The following is a 22,235-nucleotide window of genomic DNA, read 5'->3' as shown; positions in this document are numbered from 1 at the left end:
AAAATTTCAAAACTAAGTTTTATCAGACCAAATGTTATAAAACCCAGCAAACTAACACTTTATGCAGAGTTTAAGATACTTGATTAGAGTTTCAACGTAAGGAGATCTGATGGTTTTCTGGAAACGCTCACAATTTGAACATCCTCTGAAAGGCAAAGACAGAAGGTAAAATTGAAAAGAAGAAGAAAAAAAAAAAGGTCAACCCAATCAGATTTTTTTTTAAAGCAAGAAATGCTTAATATTAGGCCCCTAAATAAAAGAGGAAACATTAAAGGAACTCTCTCCCTACCTTCCAGGAGATCACCCAGTCAATGCCAATCTTGGTGGCATTGCCTTCAATAGATATTTACAATCTCTCTAACACTACCTCCTGGTATCATTCCCAATCCTCCTTGGATTACTTCAATAGTCTTCTAACTGATCTCCCTTCTTCCATCCTACCACCTATTTTCACTCAGCACAGATTGCTTGAGAGATCCTACTGAATGTAAGTTTGATCACATCCCTTCTTCACTTAACCCTTCAATGAATGGCTTCCCATTCTGCTTGGGGCACCAGTCTTGCAATTACCTCCACAGCCTATTGATCTACTGGCCCTCCTCATCACCTTTCTGACATCTCCTCCTGTATCACAGAAGTGAAAACCAAAAAACTTCCTTTGATCAAGTTGGAGAATAACATGATTACCCCAAGCAGAATTTCTAAATTGAAACCAATGGTGGTAGAGTGAGATGATACAGGATTCCTGCTCCTGTGGAGGTCAATCCAAAACAACCACCTCACTCAAGACTCAAAAATCATTCAATGGGTGGGAAAATCTGGAAGAAAAGTGGTCTGAGGGTTGAGGCCCTGTGGAAGCTGGTAAAAAGAGAGAGTAGCTACAGGAATATGCTAATGTGGTGAAATCAACACTCACTGAGGGCCACTGCTGAACTAGCACTGAACTAGCTGCTTTCCACAGATTATAAGCAGGAAGTCCCTATTATTTGAGAATAATGATCTCATTGGCAAGCAAAAAAGAAGGGTATGACTAGAATGTCACCACAAAAACTTAAGCTAAAAATTTTGAGAAATAACTTTGTTTCTCAGAACAAAATATGGCATATAATGGCAGCAAGAGTGCAAATCAAGTTGCCGATGGGGTTATATGATACATGATTGCACAGCTGACTCAAAGGAGCCATCAGCTACTTTTACAAACATGTTCAATTCCATCAATTTTCCTAAATATCCCCCTTCATCCTTTGTCACTTCACATCTTTTTCTGCTGAAGCACCTGTCACCATCTTTGTCAAATGTTTCTTCTTCCACTGTGAGCTTGTCTGAATCTCCAGGCTCTTCTGTAATTTAACTGTAATTTAAGCAACCGTCTAATATCATTTAACTTAAGAAAACCTGCATCTTTTGTAGACCTGCAAGTCTATTTTTTTATCAGATGCAAAACTGTTTGCGTTGTTTTGCGTTATACTTTCTGACATTTACCAACAGCCTTCAATGACATGGCCCTAATGGGTAGGAATATTCTTGTTCAGTCACGGGGCGGGGGGAATGTTTGACAAGAACCGATGTCCATTATTTCTATTAATTTAATCTTCACCCCTTAAGAAGTAGGCTGTAGTATTCCTATGTTACAGATAGGATTATTCAAGTTCAGAAAGTTGAAGGAACTTTCCATTATAAAGCCTCAGCCTGTCTCTGTCGAGTGCACATACTCTTTCTACTTAACATTTGTAGGGCAATATATTTTTATTTAAGCTTTGTAACAGCGTATGAGATAAGTGAAGAAATTGTTACTCCTTTCTCACAGAAGAAGAAATTGATCTGCAGAGTGTCGAATAACTTCTCTGAGGTATCCTCAATGGGGAAATCAAAGTGAAAATTTTATGAGTGTCATAGGTTGATTAACTATAATCTCTCTGTGTGTCTACGTACGTACGTATACGTGTGTGTTTACATAAATAAATAAGTTTTCCCCATGATACCAAGCCAAGTACTTTTTAACTATTTGTTTAATCAGATTGCAAAAGTCCCAACTTTCTGTCTAGTTTTAGTAGACAGAAGTTTATAGTCCTGTGTTTCTTCACTGAGGCAACCAAAAATGCCCTAAAACTCGATTTCTGGACCCTGCTCTACACATAACTAAATCAGAGTATCTGACCTTAGGACCTAGGAATTTGCATTTTAATAGGCTTCCCAGATCACTTTTATTCACACTAAAATTCGAGAACTATAGCATTGAAGACGTATAGCAGCTCTATTTAGAAAGTGCCAGATAATGTGTAATGATCAGTAGGTGAGGTCAGGCCATCTCCTACAAATTCTGAAAGCATCTGAAGGAAGTCTATAAATCTACTAATCAGAGGCATTTACTGTTAGAATTCATAAACAAGGGTTTGATTAATATGGCATTATAATAATTACATAAGATTAATTAGTCCCAGGGAAAAAGAAGATAAGAAGCCAGGCATATTGAAATACTTAGAAGGTAACAAAGAATCAATATGAAATAGAGTGGATATTAAATAAGATATATTTACTTGCTGGCATTTTTCACCAATCTGGTCGCATAAGAGGTAAAAGTTCACACAAGATTGCCCTAACGGTACAGTTATAAGTCAAAGTGATAAATGTGCTAAAGAACTAAAATGTAAGAATCGACGACTTGGAAAGTAAGAATGTCAGGAAAGTTCAGGAATAGCATTATGACCTCTGGAAAATGATCGACGTGTTTTTGGTCTAAGCACAGATCCTAAGCTAACGCATGGCTGGACATCCTGCCCAGCGTCCAGGAGTGACGCCCGCAGGGTCTCCTCTTTCCAAATCATAAGGAGTTCTAGATTTTAAGGGCACCGACATTATGCCCCCAAAAGACCATACAATAAATATATGTTTTTTAAACCGAGGACTTCTTTTGATTTTGATCTAGTCTTCTTTCTGCACAAGCAGAATACTAGCGTTCACTCCTTTCACTTATTTATTGTGGGCAGTTTGCATTTCTGAACGCCACTTCATTGTTCAGATAATTTACTTAATCAGTGTTAAGTTATATCTGGATCCAACATGCCCAACCGAATTCTCACACTTTTCATTGAGGACTAGTTAACGGCTTCAGAAGTTCCACTGAAAAGATTTAAAAGCTCTCGCTGTCATTCTCTGAAGGGGTGAAGAAGAGCTAATCCCATTATTATTCAAGTAAAAAGGAATGAGAAGCGGACAAAATGAGGCTACTGCCTTAATAACTGTGCTATAATTTAGGTCCTGTTTATCTAGCAAAAACAATTTCAATGTAGCCAAAACAAGTCATTAAGAGGAAAAACAGACACTCTTCAAATGGTAAAGACATACAGTTAGCTTCCCGTCTCAAAATGAAAATAGAGTGGAAGGTTTTTTATTTTAGTTTACATTTGACAAAAATGTCAAATAAATTTAGAAATGGCTCCTTTACCAAAAGAATATACCTTGCTTATTTCAAAAGATGAATTAATTTACAACTAAATTCTCAGTTTGTAATTTATGTTTTCAAAGAGAAACAACATTCAGATTTTTTAAAAATAATATATTCAAAGATATCTCAAACTCTCAAAGGGTTCAGTAATGGCAGCCTTTCTAAAAGATCTATCTATGATAACATTTGACATCCACAAACTAAAAGAAACTTATTCCCAGAAAACAAAGTTGGAAATAACTTTTATTTCTAAACTGTACTCCTAGTTTATTTAAAGGCAGGATAATCTGCCTAACATACTCAGAAGAGAAATGTCTGATTTCAGTGAGAGGAGATGACAATATCTCTATTAAGAATTATAACTACAGCAACAAAATATTATTATTTGACTTAAAACTTTCTATTTTAACAAGTCAAGTTGTATTAAAAACTAGATGGACCAAAAAAAAAAATTGACTAGATAAACTAAAACCTGTCATTTCAATAAAACCTTGTGAACTGTTGATTTTTAAATTCCTCTGGACTCTGAAGTATGCTACCAAACTTCTAGATTATTCAGCACAATTGGACTAGCGCTACAGTTGGATGACATTTGAAATAAGCTAATTTCACAAAGTCATCTCTGGATGCAACAGGCTCCAATTATATTTTGTAACTGAGCACAATTAAAAGGTTAAAAAAAGAGATAGTATTTACTTTACATTAGACTTTTCAGAAAATGCAGCAATTGAATGAGAACCTCTAATAGGATACAGACTGACTGTAAAAAGGTGTAGCTGAACACCTGCCAACTCTTTGTGGAAAGTGACAGAACAAATAACGTCAAAGTTGATACTTTCTCAATTAATGTATTAGTTGCACGTGAAAGACTTGAATTTTTATTTTTCTGAAAAACGTACCCTAATTTCAGAGACCTTTCTAAAGTTCACACCACAGTGATCTTGGTGGTGGCTTTGGTTATTTTCAGTTGGAAGTGAGCTAAAAATAAATATCTAGGACTCATGCTGAACGTGGGATTTCCTACCATGAAAGGCACAGGCAAATTCAGCCCCTTATCTGACACATGGCAGAGAATATTTTTAAAGTAATAAAAGTACAAACATTAAAAATGTAAGTTCACAGACTAGTGAATAGGCTATTTCTTTTCTTCTCTATAGAAGTTTACTTCAATGGGTTTAATCACTAGCTCAATCTCAGGAGATTAGGGGGATAAATATTTCAGATTAAAATCATTTTCTTTTCTATCCATTTATTCCGCCCGTTAGCGCCTACTGCAAGCAAGGCACTGGGCTGAAATTTTCTAAAGCAAATACTTATGGCTGACACAAGGAGGCCAAAAATGTTGATTCCTTTTATAATGAGAACCGTTGTGATGTGAATCTGACTTCTTCAGTTCTTGAGCCTAGAAAGCAAATGTTCGAGGAAGCCTAGGCAACTCAGGGTGCCTCTCCCAACTTCCTGGGAGACTGCTGCTGAGTCGGGACCCCAAAATACTAACTCCCAAACAAGGGGATGTTTCACTGCCTCCTGAAGACCATTTCCTAAGCGGACCTGTTAATTCCATCCTCTAAAATACTTAGTTTAAAAATAAGAACGATTTCCTTTCCCTGTGCTCAACCTAGTTTAACAATGTCCAAAGGAGGCTGACTTCACAGGAGTCACCACAAAATAAAACATCCCCCCCCAAATAATACTGCTCTGACTTCAAACTTCCATTAGGCTTATTTAAGTGGATTATACCTGAAGAGGAGGAAATACCTGCCACAAACATAGCATAAATATTCAGTTATTTCAACTTACTTCAGAAGGTGGAAAATTTCTATTCAAATCCTATTAAATCAAAACCACAAGCTTTTTGCATAAAATTATTTCAATACTCTGACAAGGTACTGTGGGGTGTAGGGGATAGAAAGGCATTCCTTAAATTTTTAAACACACTCTGACTGAGAAGAATCTATTATGTTAAAAAATAAACGTGAAATAAAATGCATTTCTTGGAAAAAAATATATACATACACACACATACAGTACATTGTCAGAAGAGAAGACTGGCCAAAAAAAAAATTACAAGACCAACCTCTACATTAATTTAAAGCAATTTCAAAATTAGCCAGGGCAAATGACTAGTTACTTTCAAATACAAACTCTTTCAAGTAACAGTTACGATTACTATGGCATTTTACTCTCCAGCTAGCTGCTTCAAGAAGTCTAAATGAATCCAGCTTCACCAGGAGTGAGACTGAGTCCACATTATTTCATTTTAGACCAATGTGCTTCTTTGTATATCTAGATTCTATTACCTTTGCTCTTTCTAGATTATTTCCTAAGGGATATGTAAAAACCTATGTATCCCACTATTTTTATTCTCTAATGCAAAGATACATAATAGATCTCGCTTTAAAAGGGAGAAATTTGTGAATCAAAAGTCATCATAAAGTCATTTATAAGTTTTGATTTATAAGTCAAAAGTCATGATAAACATCACAGATATAAACCAATATATGCAAAATAAATGCATACTTTAAAAATAATTCTATACATCTGTGTATATAAAGGAACATGCTATATTTAAAAATTGTTTTCTCATCACTTCTCGATGCAATATTGGAACGATGACTACAGTTCTGAATTCATAGAGCTTGGGGAAAGGAGATGGAAGGAAGGTGACATTTAAAAGTTCTTCTTTTCCATCTGTACATTTTTTTGAGTTTACCCGGCAGTTTGAAATCACGGAGCTTCCAAAGCCACCTAATCTCAATTCCTACTTTAGAATTCCACACTATCAAAATCTCCAGTCCTCTCTATACACAAAATGGAAGCATTTTCCTTTTGTATATCCATGAGAGTGGTGTTTACATAAGCAATAGTGAAGAATCATCAGCCCTTTACAGACACTGTTAGAATTTTCATCCATTAAAGCTACTAGCCAGTTTGCGGCTTTAGTTTCCTAAGTTACCAAGATACGACCTGCATTACAAACATAAGCACTTTCATTTCTAAAGAGTCATTAGATAACCCAATTACAGAGTAATCGCCATGAACAAGGCTGATCACGTGTCACACTGTATATATAAGCCATCGCTGTTAACTAATCACACTTCGAAAAGCAAATTCATAATTAGCTGGAAAACCTGATTCTGTGTTACAAATCAAGTTAACAAAAAGCTTCCTTATTTAAGGGCTCTGTTAAACTCCCGCTCCAATTAAAATCAACATATTTTAAAATATGTGCAATAATGAGAAATGAAGAAAAGAGGGAAAACAGACTGACGTGCCAACTATTAGAGTGGTAAGTGGTACAAAAATGCACTATCAAGACTACATACAAATGTGAACAGTTGTATATTAAGTGATATCATTAAATCTACATGGATTTTCCATTAGACCAGAAGAGATGACATTAGTATTCAAGCACTTCACCTCTTTAAAAATGTCCCAAAAGGTAGCCATTAGCCACATGTGTCTACCAAGTACTTGAAATGTGGCTGCACCAGATTGAGATGTGCTGTAAGTGGAAAACACACACCACATGTTTAGACTTTAGCACAAAAAGCAGAAAACAAAATACCTTGCTTTTTTATGTTGATTTTCTGTTGACAGGATATAATGGATTAAGTTCAACAGTTATTATCATGCATTTCACCTGTTTTTTTTTTTTTACTTTTTTATAAGGCTACTAGAAAATATAAAATTCAGTACTTTGTTATATTTCTATTGGACAGCGCTTATCTATAATGTTTACAGGACTGTTTTCATCAAAGCCACTGGGTGACACTGTTTCTCCACTAAATTGATGCAACCAAAGCAATTTCCTGGCAGAGGAAAAAGTCTTGCACATACACGTACACACACACCAACGGACATCATGTGCTCTTATAACTATTCATATTCTTAGGATGAAAAAACATGAATACATGTAAGTAACTTCATCACTATCTTAGCAGGACTGGCAACACTTAAAATCTGTAATAATCCTTCCGATTCCTCAATAATAAATGACAGCTCTAATCAAATCAAACAGACAGAAGCTGTTTCGTTTGTGACTTTTCCCAAATAGCTTTCCATCTTCTAGATGGTAATGTTCTTCATGACTTCTAATATTACACTCTATTTACTTACATTTTAACAGATTCCTACAGAAACCATGCAAAATAATTTAGGTGAACAAAAACCACCAGCTGTTTTTGCTAACAAAGAAATGCTTTACCCATGTGCAGATGACTTTTCAAACTGAAGTCTGAAATCCTGAACATTTTTAAATCAATTTATTGATAAACTAAAATGAAAACCGAAATCAATATTTACACCACCATCACACACTCTTCTTTGATGAGATAAAGAGTCTACAAAGTAGGACTCTGCAATGCAATTGGCATTCGTTTCTGGGACAAAGTCCTGATTAATACATTCTGAAGGCTGCCTGGTAGGTGACCAGAAAATTCACTGTAAGGGCTCCAAAGAGTTTTGTGATATGTGTCTTCTAAATGGGTTTTACTCAATCTTCGAATTCTGAATGAGAATTTAGAGTTGAAAATTACAAATGAAACGTAGGCTTGAAATGATCTGCCTTACTCCTTTCCTACTCTGTTCCCCCAGCGGCAGATTCAAGTCCAAGAGAGAATTGGATAAAAGCCAACATTTTGCCGCAGGCTGCCACATACTTTTAACGGGCTCTCCCTCAGTTTCCTTTTCTCTAAAATCAGACTAATTCTAGTCTCCTAACTACAGCCTGCACAGAATTAAGCATTTTAAGATCGCATTACAACAAGTTCCTTACAGCCATAGACTACCTCAGGCTAGGAGAACCATCGTTGTGGTACCTTGAGGTATAACATGTCCTAAATCCTATCATATTTTTACCTGTATTTCAGAAGTCCTATTAGTGTATACTAAATTAATTTCCACTTCAAAGAAACAATTCTCCCTTGTCTTCAAAACCTAAACTTGCTCAAAATCTAAATAAAACATTTATATTTAACCATTATGTATTGAGGACCTTCTGAAAATCTGTGAAAATATCAACATTTTCCCCAGAAAAATGAACAGATGAAGTTTTACATAAAATTTCACAGAAGCGATGAACAGTTCTGGATCTAGATTTAAAACCTGCTCTAAGCTATTGTATGCATTCCTTCAACGATTAGCTAAGAGGTCATTTAGATATTTTACTGTGATTTCCCCTTTTCTTATGTTGATGTCTCATTACCCTAACTAGGCTCTAAGCTCTGCAGAGCTAAGGTGCTGCATCATACCTGCATGCAATCTGTATGCTTTCTAGCACAAGGCTTAACACATAGACAAAAATATGTTGATACGACTTTTTATAGGTTCACTGACCAAAAACTTTTATGAATAACATTAGCTAAGGATAGCATCTTTTAAAATAGTGTACATTTTGGGTGAACACGTATGACTAATATTTTCAACAACTGCTATCTGACAGATCTTTCTCTGAACTACAACTTCTGCATATCTTTAAGCTTTTTCCCCCCAGAGATCAAACCTGTGTATCTTACGTTGACAACAGTGCAAACGCACATTCTCAAGTGCAAAGTTAAGACCATGCCCCAGGAAAGCCTTACGGAAAACAAAAACAAACAAAAAATACTCCTTTCAAAAATACTACCAATAGTAAAAGTATATACTGATAGGTAATTCCTACAAGGATTTAAATTTCTATGTAAAGGAAGTAACGGTCATTTGAATATTAACAGAGCACAGACTTAGGTGCAAGAATATGGAGGTGTCTGACTGGCTCATTCTGAATTCTTTGATAGAGCTTCGCTGAAAACATGAATGTAGAAAATAAACGCAAATTGAGTTTTCAATCTAATATATTTGAGGCTTTTTTTTTTCAAGACACAATTATAAATATCACACTCAGAAGAGAAAGGGGAGGCGGAGACTCCATGGAATAGGAGACACATGGCCAATGAAAACGATTCACCAGAAACACGCAGGATTATGTCTAATTTCGCAAAGCTCAAGAAACTTGCCCCATGCAAAAAAGGTTTTCTGAAAAATCCAACTCCCACCCCTAAACCCCAAATAAACTCATTCTTTTGCTAGATTAAATATGCCAAGTTTTCAAGGAAGTCCACATAGACTCTGCTGGGCTGTTACTGGCACAAACCCTATTAATTGAAAATCTTAAAATGTAACATATATTCTAATTTTGAGGCTCATAAACATCCTACTTCAACATAATAAATGAGAACTTATTGAAAAGGGAAGTGAGATTAAATCTGGTGAGGCCTTTATTCACCTAGAGTCCTGAAGAGATTCTTCACAGAGCTGTATTTCCTAACAGACTACAACAAATTCACACAAATGTCACTACGGATCTAATGAATGTTTTTTCATGCCAGTGTCACTCACCCTTGCCTGCCTGCACCCCTCCCCTCCAGGCTTTTCAAAATGTATTTCATACACAGAGTCACTGTTCTGGTTGTTTATTTAATTAACATGACAGCCCAGCATACACAGCATTTCTTTCAGTTCTACAGTTTTAACTTTTTTACACTTTAGGCTCAATACAGAAAGAGTAAAATTACTGTTTGCCTCCTTCCAACCTCTGTAAATTTATATAGATTCACTAACTCTTTCTGTCAAAACAGTTTTTCAGTATGCCTTAAATGTCTATATTCACAAAGTAAAAAATCACAATTTTGTCCCTACACACCAAAAAATTCTTTTCCCTCACCTTTCCCAAGGGATGAGAAAATCTTGTTTTTCCTTTTCAGGGTTTTCAAAAATTGGCATTAATTAATTTTAATTCTGCCAGCAGGTAATAAATAATCAATATTATTCTTTGTATAGCCATGAGCAGAGTTATACTCCTGAAATGTGACAGAAGCTACAATTGAATTAAAAACCCATGGCTGTTTTGGAAACTTATTCAATTTGAGAAATGTTATAGTATCCTGAAATGTATTTAGGAGTTTAAAGGACAATACATTCTGTATTTTCAGAAGCAATCTATACTGTAAATGCAAGTAAGTTATACTTTTTACAATGATGTAAGAAGGCCTACCGTATGCCTACCATTGAAAACTATACCTACTACTATATTCTACTACTTTTGTTTTGTTGTTGGCTTTTTTGCTTGAAAATACCTTTCTTACATCACTGATGAAAAACTTGATTCTACTTTTGATAACCAACCACTAGACTCTTGCAAAAACTGCTACATTCCTACAAAAATCTGCTAAAGATGTTTTTGCTAAAGATGTTTAATTGACAGCTGTAAGGACTTATGTCTGGGAAACTCCTTTGATTTTTAATTACACAATGTGAAGTATACAGCTGTACATTTCTGACTGATACTGTACCCATCAAAGAATTTTGTCATGAAGTGGTAAAACTGCATTAACAGTGAGAGGCGTACAGCTTGTGTTTATTTTATGTGAAACCATAGGCAAAGATATTAAATTCTTCTTAATGTGTAACTAAAATAAAATGGCATTGGCTTGGAATCTTTCTTAAATCAATGTGCATGGTGGTCCCAGTAATTAGAGGGGAACGTCTGGCCAATTGCATTCTTTGATGTATAAGGAGAATAGAGAGACATCCCTTCAAATACAATTTCCAAGTGTTAAAAATTGCTAAATTAAAATTTTATGTTTAAAACTAACACATTTATTAATCATGCATAATATCTAATAATTCAAGAAATTCTAAGGACCTTAGAGGTCAGAGGGCACAGTGATACCTGCTCAGGGATGTGAACATCTGCTCAGGAAAGATACATATACCTTAATGGAACCATCTGCCTTCTTAAACAAAATAGTACAGTTTGACTCACTGTTCTACAAAATCTTGAGGATACTGGGCTGGTAGGATTGAACTAAAAGCCATGCAAATGTTACCAACTTTGTTCTTTCCTGAAGTAGATACCTTCACTTGCATCTCACAGATACACCCCATGTTCCATTAATTCTGGGACTGAAGACTAGATCTACGTCTCCTTTCTTTGGTTGAAGCCATCTTTATGATCAATGCTGCAAAACTCAATTCTATATGTAATAGCTGATCTACTGTCTTCAGTATGGTTGGGGAAGGGAGAAAGGGAGTGAGGGAGGGAGGAAGGGAGGGACAGAAATCCATCTGTCATTTGGTTTGCCTTATGAAAATTTTATCATCTATTCTCCTTGACCTTTTAGAATTGAGTCATTGCAGAGAGATAGTTCCCAAGCAAGTGGCCACTATCATTCACCTGGAAAAGAAAAGGCTGGAATTCTCTCACCTTTAAACCTCATAACGAGCAAGGTCCAAATAAATTCTCAAGAGGCCGCTGCCAGCCTGTGTTTTATGTCCTCACACCTCTACTTAAAATTCACTTGTTGCCTGCCGATTGTCTTAACAGTAGATGTTCTTTCAGAAAAGAACTCCTAATCAGGTAGCATTCAGGCCAGTGTTACATATGTGTTTTATAATTATTTTGATTCTTGACTTCATAAAGCATGTGGACGACAGTGGTACACTTTGCACCCTTAATGAGAAGTTTGTTTCCTTGTGATAAAACAGATAAGCCAATTACTATATAGCTCCTGAACTTTTCACACAGGCTGACATATGAGATATCGCCCTGTCTTATAAGATCCTAGTGCATATTAGTTCCCACCCACCCCCAACAATTATGCTCAGCAACAACTTAAATGGGTCATATATAAAAACTAGCCTTAAGTTAACACGTACACACTCACCCATGCTCTCATTAAAACTTCCAGTAAATAAATTTCTGCTAAATGGAACCTTGTTTTCCCATCAACCATAAGAGATAGTCTCTCACTTTAGAAGAGTCTTCATAAACACAGGCTTTAAAAAACCAGCAGCTAAGAAAACTGACCAAAATAGATTACAAATATACATTTTCAACAGAAGTCATCAGCAAAACACGTAAAAATGCAAAGCTCAGTTATTTCCTTACAAGTCTGCAGATGATTCAAATCCTCCATTTATCAATTCAAACCAGAGAAAACCAATAAAAATCTACAGGTTAATTAACGCTGCTGGTTAATTCCCCTAAACAACCTCTTATCTTAAATCCACCCTTAACTCCTGAACTTCTAAATGTTACTATGAAATTTCAGAAATTTAATTTCAGAGGCTAAACGATATTAATTTGGGGTCAAGTTATTTATGCTTAAATCACAGATTTGACTTAGAAATTTAGGTTAAATTTTGCAATGATCAGATCACATTTCCTTATAAGTTAAAGCAAAGTGTGTTCAAAAAATATTTAAACTAGCAGTGTTTTCATTTAAAAGACATTCCCTAGGTGACTTTAAAAAGAAATTAAAATGTTTTTTTTTCCCCTAATTGGTTTACCCTTAAGTAGACAGCTTACTTTATTCTGGTGATGTCCAGATTTCTACCAAAACTGAGTATCAGTCAGTGGCCTGTTTTTAACTTCACTCTTAGAGTAAGCTAAACCCAAGAAATATTTGCTTTATCTAAACGAAAAGCTAAATAAGTACATTTGTTTTAAAATAAACACAGAGACTATGATGCTGTCATCCATTCTGCTAAATAATGTCAAACAACCACATTCTGTGGATTCAACTCCATTTCAGAAACAAACTGGTCACCACACCATATGGTGACTGCTATTTCTTAGAAACACCCAAATGATTATCCACAGAATAACCTAAAAAGAAAAAGCTTAGTATATCTTAGGATACTCTCTCACTCCCTAAAGTCCTAATAGTACCACAGGTAGGCATAAATTTAAATGGGAAAAGTGTAAATTTCCACTTGCTGTACATAACCAGCTCTCTGCCATCCCTACCCCCAAGTGTCAAATCAGCTTGGAGTAGAGAGGCAAACACTGAGGTACTTCTTCTCAGATACAATCTGCTTTTAAAATTAGGATTTGTTCTTTTATGCCCTTTATAGCAACTATACTCCATGGTCTCAAAACACTTAATGATAATAAGGAAACTGGTCCCCATAATTCACTAAACTTTTATTTGGTATAACTTCACTCATAATTCTAGATTCTTCCTCCTCCTTCCTGAAAGACTGATATTACCAGCAATTTAGAAATACTCCGCTGAATTAATGTTTCCTGTATAAATCCATTTGAATTTCTAAATATTCACTTAAGCATGTAGATAACTCAAGAGATACGTTTTCTGAAGTTGATACTAACAGCGCAGTCCATGATTCTGGCAAATTCTTAAGTTCAGACATATTGTTCCCCAAATTGAAGTTTATGATAATACAAAACACATGAGCATGTAATAATGTATGTCCCCAAATCACACTTAAAAACAAACTGGGCACCACCAAACGCAGTCTCTTCAAGTAAAACGTACTGCAAGACGAGAACGTGTATCAGCACCTCACCTTCAAGCATTCCTTGCTTTAACTGTAAAATATTTTTACTGACGTCCATAAACGTTTACCTGTCCCTTTAGAAGAAAGAAATTTTATAAAAAGAAACAGAAAGAAATCTAGTAAAATCCTCGTTTTAAAAATCACCCATCGCTTGAAACAATAATTAAACTTAATTCGAACATTTCTGCTAAAGGAGGAAAGCATGAGGGCAAGCCATACGCAGGTGTAGCAGATCTAAAAAGTTGGCCCAGCTGTGGAAGACCCCGGAAAGCTCATCTAGTTTTACTACTTATTCGGGTTCCTGTTGTTCAGGTTATAAAATACTGTGTGACAGGGGGAGAAAAACCCGCTAGTTTCCAACTAAGTCTGAAGTTAGAGCAGTTTTCTGGGCTATCTTTCCTTCTGTTCCCAGCGCTCAAATTCCCTCCACTTTGTGGCGGATCCCAGGGGTTTCAAGTTTTCCCGAGAGGTGAGTGAGGTGGGCTGCCAGCGCTTACCTGTTCCCTCGGGATGCAGGGCAGGGAGGTCCTCCGATGGGACTTGCTGCTGCAGCCCGACATCTCGGCGGACACCACGGAGCTGGACCGCCTCCTCCTCTTAAACACCGGGATCTCTTCCTTGGTCCCAGCGATCAGCTGGGACCCGAAATGCTCCCTCGGAGCCGCCCCCGTGGACTGTGGCAAAATTTGCTCCACGTACCTGGCCAGGAGGATCCCCAGCACTCCGGCCAAGTACGCCAGGTAAGGTCTCCAGGCGACCTTGAACCTCTCTAGGGAAATGAGGGCCACGGTCCTGACCGCGCTAGTCAAGGCGATCATGAGGACGCCCAGCCTCAGCCTCAGTACCAGCCATGTCGCGGCGGCCAAGCAGCTGAGCACCACCCCCGCGGCGGGGAGCGAGAGTAAGTGATCCTCCCCGACGCCCAGCCCAATCTGGACGAGCGCTTCCCCCCCGCAGCAGGCGGCCAGCAGCGCGACGGCCAGAGGCAGGCGCACCCCGGCGCGCTGGAGGTACAAGCCCATCCAGAAGAAGGCACACAGGAGACTGAAGAGCAGCGCCGAGGGCTGCAGCCAGGGGCCGAGCGGCGCGCCGCCCCCGGGAGCACCTCCCCGAGGCCCCGGGAAGACGCCCCCTTCTGCCCCGGGGGCCGCTTCCTCCTCCTCCGCCGCCGCCGCCGCCTCCTCACTCCGCTCCAGGTCACAGCCAATCTCTCCGCGGACCAGCCTCACCAGCAACGCCAGCAGAAAGGACAGGGAGCCCGCGCACAGCGCCGAGGAAAGTTTCTGCGAGCGCCGGAGTAGCCGCAGCACCAGGGCGCCCCAGCAGCCGCGGCAGCCCGGGCCCCGGGGCGATGAGGGGGCCGGCCTCGCCTCTGCGTGGCCGGGCTTGGCCCCGACTCGGGCGGCCTCGCCCGGCACGGCCATGGTGCGCCCTCTTCGCGGAGTCCCCGAGGTCCCCCCGACGCCCCCACCCCGCCACACACACACACACACACAGACACGCACGCACGCTCGCTTGCTCTCCTCCCAATCCCACCCTCGGAATCCCTCCTTCTTCTCCCAGGCCCGCGAGCACTGAAAGTTTCAGCTTTCGAATAACTCCTGGAGAAGGCTAGATGCTCCAGAGAGGAGCTTTCAAGTGAAAAGCTAGCACAGGCAGAAACGATCAGACTTCCTCTTTTTCTCTCTTGGAAAAGCTTGCAAAATTCTCCGCTCCACCCCCACCCCCCGACTTCTGTCCTCCGGGGTCTCTTCGGACTTCAGGGTTTTAAAGATTGCCCGAGGCGTCCTGCGCGCGGGGTCCGCAGCCGCTGCTGGAGCCGGGGGCGCAGGGCGAGCTCGGGGCCATCCCGGGCGCTGCTGCGCGCGGGGCCCGCGGCAGATGGAGGTCCCCCTTCTCTTCCTTCCTGCAGCTCTTTCTCTATCACTCTTTCTTTCTCCTCGGCCGATCCTCCCCGGCCCGGCCCCAGGAAGCGAACCGCCATTCCCTGGGGCAGAAAGCACAGCCTCCCCAGCGTCTGTAGGTCCAGTTCATGGCAAAGGGTGGAGAAAATAGAAAAGGGGCTGAGAAATAACCAAGAAGTTGCTAAGTCCCGTCGGAGAGAGACCTAGTCCGAGAGACGAGCGGCTGCCGCAAGGGAAAGGAGGGAGGGCGAGCGAGCTGGAGAGGAAGGGAGGGTGAGAGGAACGGGAGGGTGAGAAGGGAGAAGGAGATTTGCTCTCTCTCTCGCTCTCTCTTTTTTTTTTTTTTTTTTTTCCTTCTTTTTGGTGCGAGGTTGGTGGTGATTTGCAATTTTCCAAAGGGAAGCGAGTGGAGACGACTAGTTACAATTGTATAAAAAGCAGACAGCTGGACTGATCTGCAATCCCGCTTGCTTTCTTTAAGGCAACTCCCTAGGAAAGCTTTCCCAAGCTCAGCTCCCGCCCCTCCCCCGGAGGAGGCGCTGCTCTCAGCTCCGGAGCTCCTTTTCCCGGAGCCGGGCCGCGCAGCTAGCACCTTGGCGAAGGGGTTGCTCAGACCCGCCCACCGCCCAGCTCTTTGCATCCGGGGGGCGCGGGGGTCTGCGGCTGGCCCTCACGCCAAGCTGACCAGGACGTTGGGGGGAAAAAAGGACTGTGCTTGGATACTTAGCAGGCGATGGGAGTCAACAGACTTCCCACTGTCGTGAAAAATGACAGCCACATCTACTGTCTGAGTGATTCAAAGATGCTTATATCAGGTACAACAGCAAACCAATTTCAGGTGGTATTGTAAGGCCTTGACTGCTCCTGCTGGAAGGTCTGTTTTCAACAGAAAAGCCAAGCTTTTCTGTTGGGCCAAATAATGGAAAATCTCAACAAGTTACCTAGACCGTAATAGCATTATTTAAAAAGAAGGGGGAGGGGAGAGCATTTTTTTAAAAATTGTTACTTTAAAAAAAAATGCATAAGAACAATAGTCAACAGTTGTTGTTGATGGTGGATGGTAAACTACATTGAGATTAAGTGACCCTGGCCTCAAAAAGGTGTACAAAGTTAGGAAGCCCAAACAGTCGATCAGAAAGTAATATAAAGAAATCTTGGGCTTCCCTGGTGGCGCAGTGGTTGAGAGTCCGCCTGCCGATGCAGGGGACACGGGCTCAGGCCCCGGTCCGGGAAGATCCCACGTGCCGCGGAGCGGCTGGGCCCGTGAGCCATGGCCGCTGAGCCTGCGCGTCCGGAGCCTGTGCTCCGCAACGGGAGAGGCCACAACAGCGAGAGGCCCGCGTATCACAAAAAAAAAAAAAAGAAAGAAATCTCAAGAGAGGGACGGTGAGAACAGGAAGGTTAACACTAGAAAAGATCTTAGAAGACCGTCTGGTTGTGAAATACTATGTCTACCATGAATAAAGCTTATGAGAAAAAAATCAGGACCCTAGTTATTGAAGTTTACAGGCTACACATTTCATGTACTGTAGGAATGTAGTATTTGGGAAACTGAAGGGAAAAAATTTAAAGCTAACTTTTTTGGCAGATTATGAGAAATAATTTAATATCTGTTCAATGGACTTTTTTAAAGTCCATCAATGTGGGGAGCTCGTTTCTTTTTACACTTAACGCAAGAATAGTCCATTCTTGTTCATTTTTAATATGGCTACCTTAGATGCCATTTGCCCTCAATAATAATAATAATCCAATCGCGTCTTAATTATCTGAACATTCCAGGTTAAAATGTGTTTAGAGCCTGGAGTATTTGGATAATTGGCTCAATATGCCACTGTATTTTATGTGTAGAGATGAAGCAATATAAAAAGAAAAGGCAAAGGAGATACTTGAGATAAAATTAAATCATGGGATAGGGTAGAAGATGGCTTAAGTCTTAAGCTTAGCTTCATGGGAAACAGCCTGCTCTAGTTTGGGACAGGTATTAATATTAGGGCATAAAGGGATATGCGGAGCTATGATGATACAGCTTCTCTCCATCAGATGTCCAGAACCATGTTTCCACATGGAAAACAAGTTGGGCAGCTAGTCAATGGCAGTGGGCACCATCTGTTTAATAATTAAAGAAACAGGAGCAGCGATGTCTTTGCCAAAGACAAATGAGCCCCCTAGCCTGCACACATACTTTTTTGAGTTTCCTTTTTCCTGAGACGTATGATTCATATGCCAGCGCCTACCTGAAACATTTCAGAGTGAAAAGCCTTGATTGGAATATCATGCTAATATCCACCGGCATCAAAAATAGCATATTAAAATGAGAAGCTTAAAATCTGGGCATATATCAAGGTTAGAAAGAAAGGAATAGTGAGAATTTTAGAATATTTCCATTTTCACTGTAGTCTACTCCCCACAGTTGTCTCAGTTCTTTAGAAAAAAACAATAAATCACCATAAAAACTGAACATGTAGGAGGTGGAATGTAGATATTAAAGCAACATTGTGACGGAAAAAACATAAGAATGGCATTTGTTAATGGCCGCAAGACAGAAACACTAGATCTGTTTGTTAAACAATGACATTCTTGAGGTGTTCGATAGTATTAGAGAGGCAATATCCTGATTTCTCCCAATTCTCAACAAACATCACAACCAGAAAGTTATTTGTCCCACCAAAAGGAAAGAAGGTAGATTCCACCCCTCACCGGCATTACCATCCAGAATCTGGGGGCAGAGAAATGAAAACAACAAAATACTCTTCTTAGGTAGATGCAGGAAGCTGCAGTGCTCTGCTACCTGAAAGAAGTGTCTAGCGTTGGGCGCAGGGTATTAAATGAAATCAGACCCAACTCGTAAGGCGGGCATTGAGCAACCACATAGAAATAGAAACTTCCCATTTTCTGCAGACAGTGACTGATGCGTTCTAATTCAAGAAAGTGACAACACAGCCAAAAGATCAGGAAAATGTGGTACACACAGAAAAAGAGAATATGGAAAATGGAAAGAAAAATTCAAATTTGACTTGCTAAAACCCTCCACTTAGCCAAAGCCAGGGATTGTGTTTTATTAGTACTTTGTGAAGAGGATCTAGAAATTAACCCCACTGCATATCACTTGCATTTGGCCAAATATAGTTATCATTAAGGGAATTCTGTTAAATTCAAAAGTTTACACCCCACAGTATGGGTTCACTCATTCTCCACTACACACCTGGCCTCCGTGCATGTAATCCAATGGGTATCTAAAATATAATTTATCCAATACACAATTCTTAACTTCCAGCTCCCTCCCTGCCCTTCCACAATCCCCACACTCAACCTATTTCTCCTTGGTCTTCTCCCACCCCAGGAAAAAAACGTAACCAACTATCTAGTTGCTCAGCCCCCCCAAGGAGGGTCTTGCCCTCCATTCCTTCCTGTTTGCCTCGCTCCAGTTCCAGTCTATTAGCAAGTCCACTTGATTCTTTCTCTAAAATGCAACCTGAATCTATCCACCTTTCACCATTCCTCTTGTAATAACCAGCCCAGGACCCATCATCATCCCTGGCCTGGACAATGGCAATAACTTTCCTGGAGGAGGGTGTTGCCCTCCTACCACTCATTTTCTACACGACAGCCAGAGTGATGGTTTTCAAATGTGAATCCTATGATGTCGCTCCCCCCTTAAAACCGTCCAAAGGCTTCCCGTCACACCTGCATGACCTAAGGTCCCCCAACAGCCTGCAAGCATCTTCTCGTCCTATTCCTATTCTACTTCACTATGCAACACTGTCTATTAGAAAGTTCTTCTACAATGGAAACTACTCTGCACTTCAAATACGGTAGCCTCTAGCCATGGGTGGCTGTTGAGCCCTTGAAACATGGCTAGTGCTACTGAGGAACTGAGTTTGGGTATTTTATTTTATTTTAATTTAAATTTTAATAGCCTCACATGGCTAGTGGCTTCTAATGGAGAGTGCATCCCTCACCCTCAAGCCATATTTCTGTTCTTTATCATGTCAAATCAGGACCTTAGAATCTACAGATTTTCATATAGCTGGGTCTTTCTGCTCCATCAGTTCTCACCTCAATTATTACCTGTTTACAGAGGCTTTTCCCCAACAGTCTTATCAAAAAGTCTTGGGACTCCATTTGCACGCACACGTTTTTCATTCCCTCTCACACAGCCCTGTCTCATTATATTTGTAGCACTTATCCCTGCACAAAATGGTCTTGTTCATTTATTTGTTTTCTTGTTCATTGTTATTCTTAAAGACAATCTCCGTATATTTTTACACATAATTGCTCAAGTGGGCAGATGCCTCGAAATCTGCAATTGAAGATGCGGTTGCCCAGATTGAACCCATAGGCAAAATCATGCAAGCAGCGCTTTTCACAGAAAGTTGCTCTTTAAAAAATTGCTAGATAAGTTACTCATTTATAAGAGAAAGAGGTAACAGTCAATGTTCTGAAAACTTTGTATTGCTTCTCAGGTGAAATGTGCACCATCTACAACAGTTTTCTGGCAGGCACAGGGGAAAAGCCATTTAAATATGTGTTTGGTTAGCAAGTCAGCTGAGAAATCCAGAATTAGGAGATATCTGAATATAAGTTACTGCCCAAAAGTCATAGCTCACATCATCATCTATGAGATAGCCTCTAACTATTCCAATTAACACTACTTGAGGGGTTGAATTAAGTTAAAGAAAATTACACATTTTGCTAAGATAGACCTTATTAACACTAACTATTCCACATCTAGTCAGGGAAAAAATGAAGAAAACTTGCATTTGGGGATGTATTGTCTCCCTCCCCCTCTGTGGAATGCTGCCCCTCTTTTTAATTCCCAAAGAATTTAAGTAACAGCTTTGGATATACAGTTGTGAACTAGTAATAAAAACCCTAAAGAGTAAAAGCAAGATGCAAGGACAGGTTGCATCCACAAAGCTGTTATTCCCAGAGTCAGGCCGTCTATAGCAGTAAACCACCAGGAAGCTTCCCTTCGGCTCATGTGTCCTCTGGTTCCCCGTTGTCTGATGAGAGCTGGCCTTCCTGACATCACATTTTGGGTGTTAAAGGCTGTCTCTACCTTATCTAAACAAATCGTTAAGGAAATCAGAGTGCTTTAGGTACAGGGATTCCCAACCTTGTTCACTTGGTAGCACATGCAGAAAACAATAACGTTTTGTTGTCACGTTGGATTAAAGGGACGAAGCTTTTTGCAGATAAAGTCTTCAGGCCTGGAGCCTGAGAGATTATAATCTCAGGTACACCTCTAACCTTTGGCACTTTACATGGGAATTTTTGAGACATCTAGTATTTGACTCACTAATAAAATGTGTAATTCAACTGTATTCTTTATGAAGGCTGTTAAAATAAACATAGTGTAAATCCCAAGACCTTAGTAGCTTGCCAACTGCAAATCATAGTTCTTTATCACTTCCCCATAAATTCCCTCAGTTGGTCTGCAACACAAATGCATGATCTTTGGAAATGATACACACTAAGTCTGATTTATAAAATAGATGTGATCATGATCAGGCCTAGAATCCAAATATTTCCTACCATACATTGATGTGTTCTCCATCGCATCCACCTCCGTTACTCTGATTGATAACATCGGTAACATCAGTAACTCTCTCCTCTGGACTTGCAAGTGTTGTTACTCTTTGAAAAGTGAATTATTCTGTAAAGATACAAATATATATTCTGTTAAAGTCTTACAAATAATGATACATTGTGTGTGTGTGAAATCAGCATACTTTTCACTTAATAGTCTCATATACATATATATCAAAAGGTGATGTTCTATTCAAAAGTGAAGACATGCTTTGCTTTACAGAATTCTTTGCACCCTCCGTGTCTCAATCCCAGGGGATTATAAGGTTACTAAGGAAGAAGGAACTCACAGGGTACAGAGCACATGAGTCAAACAAAAGAGTGTGAATGCATTTACTGTATATCTGTTTTTTTTACAGATAGCAAAATATTATGGATATTATGAGTAATAAGAGCTTTAAGATTGCTTATATTATTATTTTAAAGAGTTTTATTAAAATGAATTATTCCACCTCTCTGCTTTAGCACCGTCAGCAAAACACATTTATTTGAATCTTTCTGTGGTGATTCAAAATCTTGTGATATCTCAGAGCTACCTTTCTAAGTAGTAATTTTCAGTTGTATTTGTGCAGGTAAGTGGTGGAGGAAGGAAAGGACTGAATGTGAACTGCTTTCTGTTCAGTAATAATTACTTTTAAAATAATCCTAATCTCTGGCTTCCCTGGTGGTGCAGTGGTTAAAAATCCGCCTGCCAATGCAGGGGACACGGGTTCGAGACCTGGTCCGGGAAGATCCCGCATGCTGCGGAGCAACTAAGCCCGTGCGCCACAACTACTGAGCCTGTGCTCTGGAGCCCACGAGCCACAACTACTGAGCCCACGTGCCACAGCTACTGAAGCCCGCGCGCCTAGAGCCCATGCTCCACAGAGAGGCCACTGCAGTGAGAAGCCCGCGTGCCACAGCAAGGGGTGGCCCCTGCTCGCCGCAACTAGAGAAAGCCCACGTGCAGCAACTAA

General features: G+C 39.8%; 1 protein-coding gene across 1 annotated transcript in view; it reads right to left on the bottom strand.

Moving 5' to 3' along the window:
* PDE3A (phosphodiesterase 3A) overlaps window positions 1-16,158 on the bottom strand; it is a 311,073-nt gene extending 294,915 nt beyond the window's left edge. The window contains exon 1 of the mRNA XM_004270940.4: window positions 14,284-16,158. Within this exon, the coding sequence (XP_004270988.2) occupies window positions 14,284-15,210 (927 nt within the window). The 5' untranslated portion in view covers window positions 15,211-16,158. The remainder of the gene's footprint in view (window positions 1-14,283) is intronic.
* Window positions 16,159-22,235: the final 6,077 nt, after the last annotated feature.

Source organism: Orcinus orca, chromosome 11 (assembly GCF_937001465.1).
Source record: "Orcinus orca chromosome 11, mOrcOrc1.1, whole genome shotgun sequence".
Taxonomy (NCBI): Eukaryota; Metazoa; Chordata; class Mammalia; order Artiodactyla; family Delphinidae; genus Orcinus; species Orcinus orca.
This window is presented reverse-complemented; position numbering and strand designations above follow the sequence as displayed.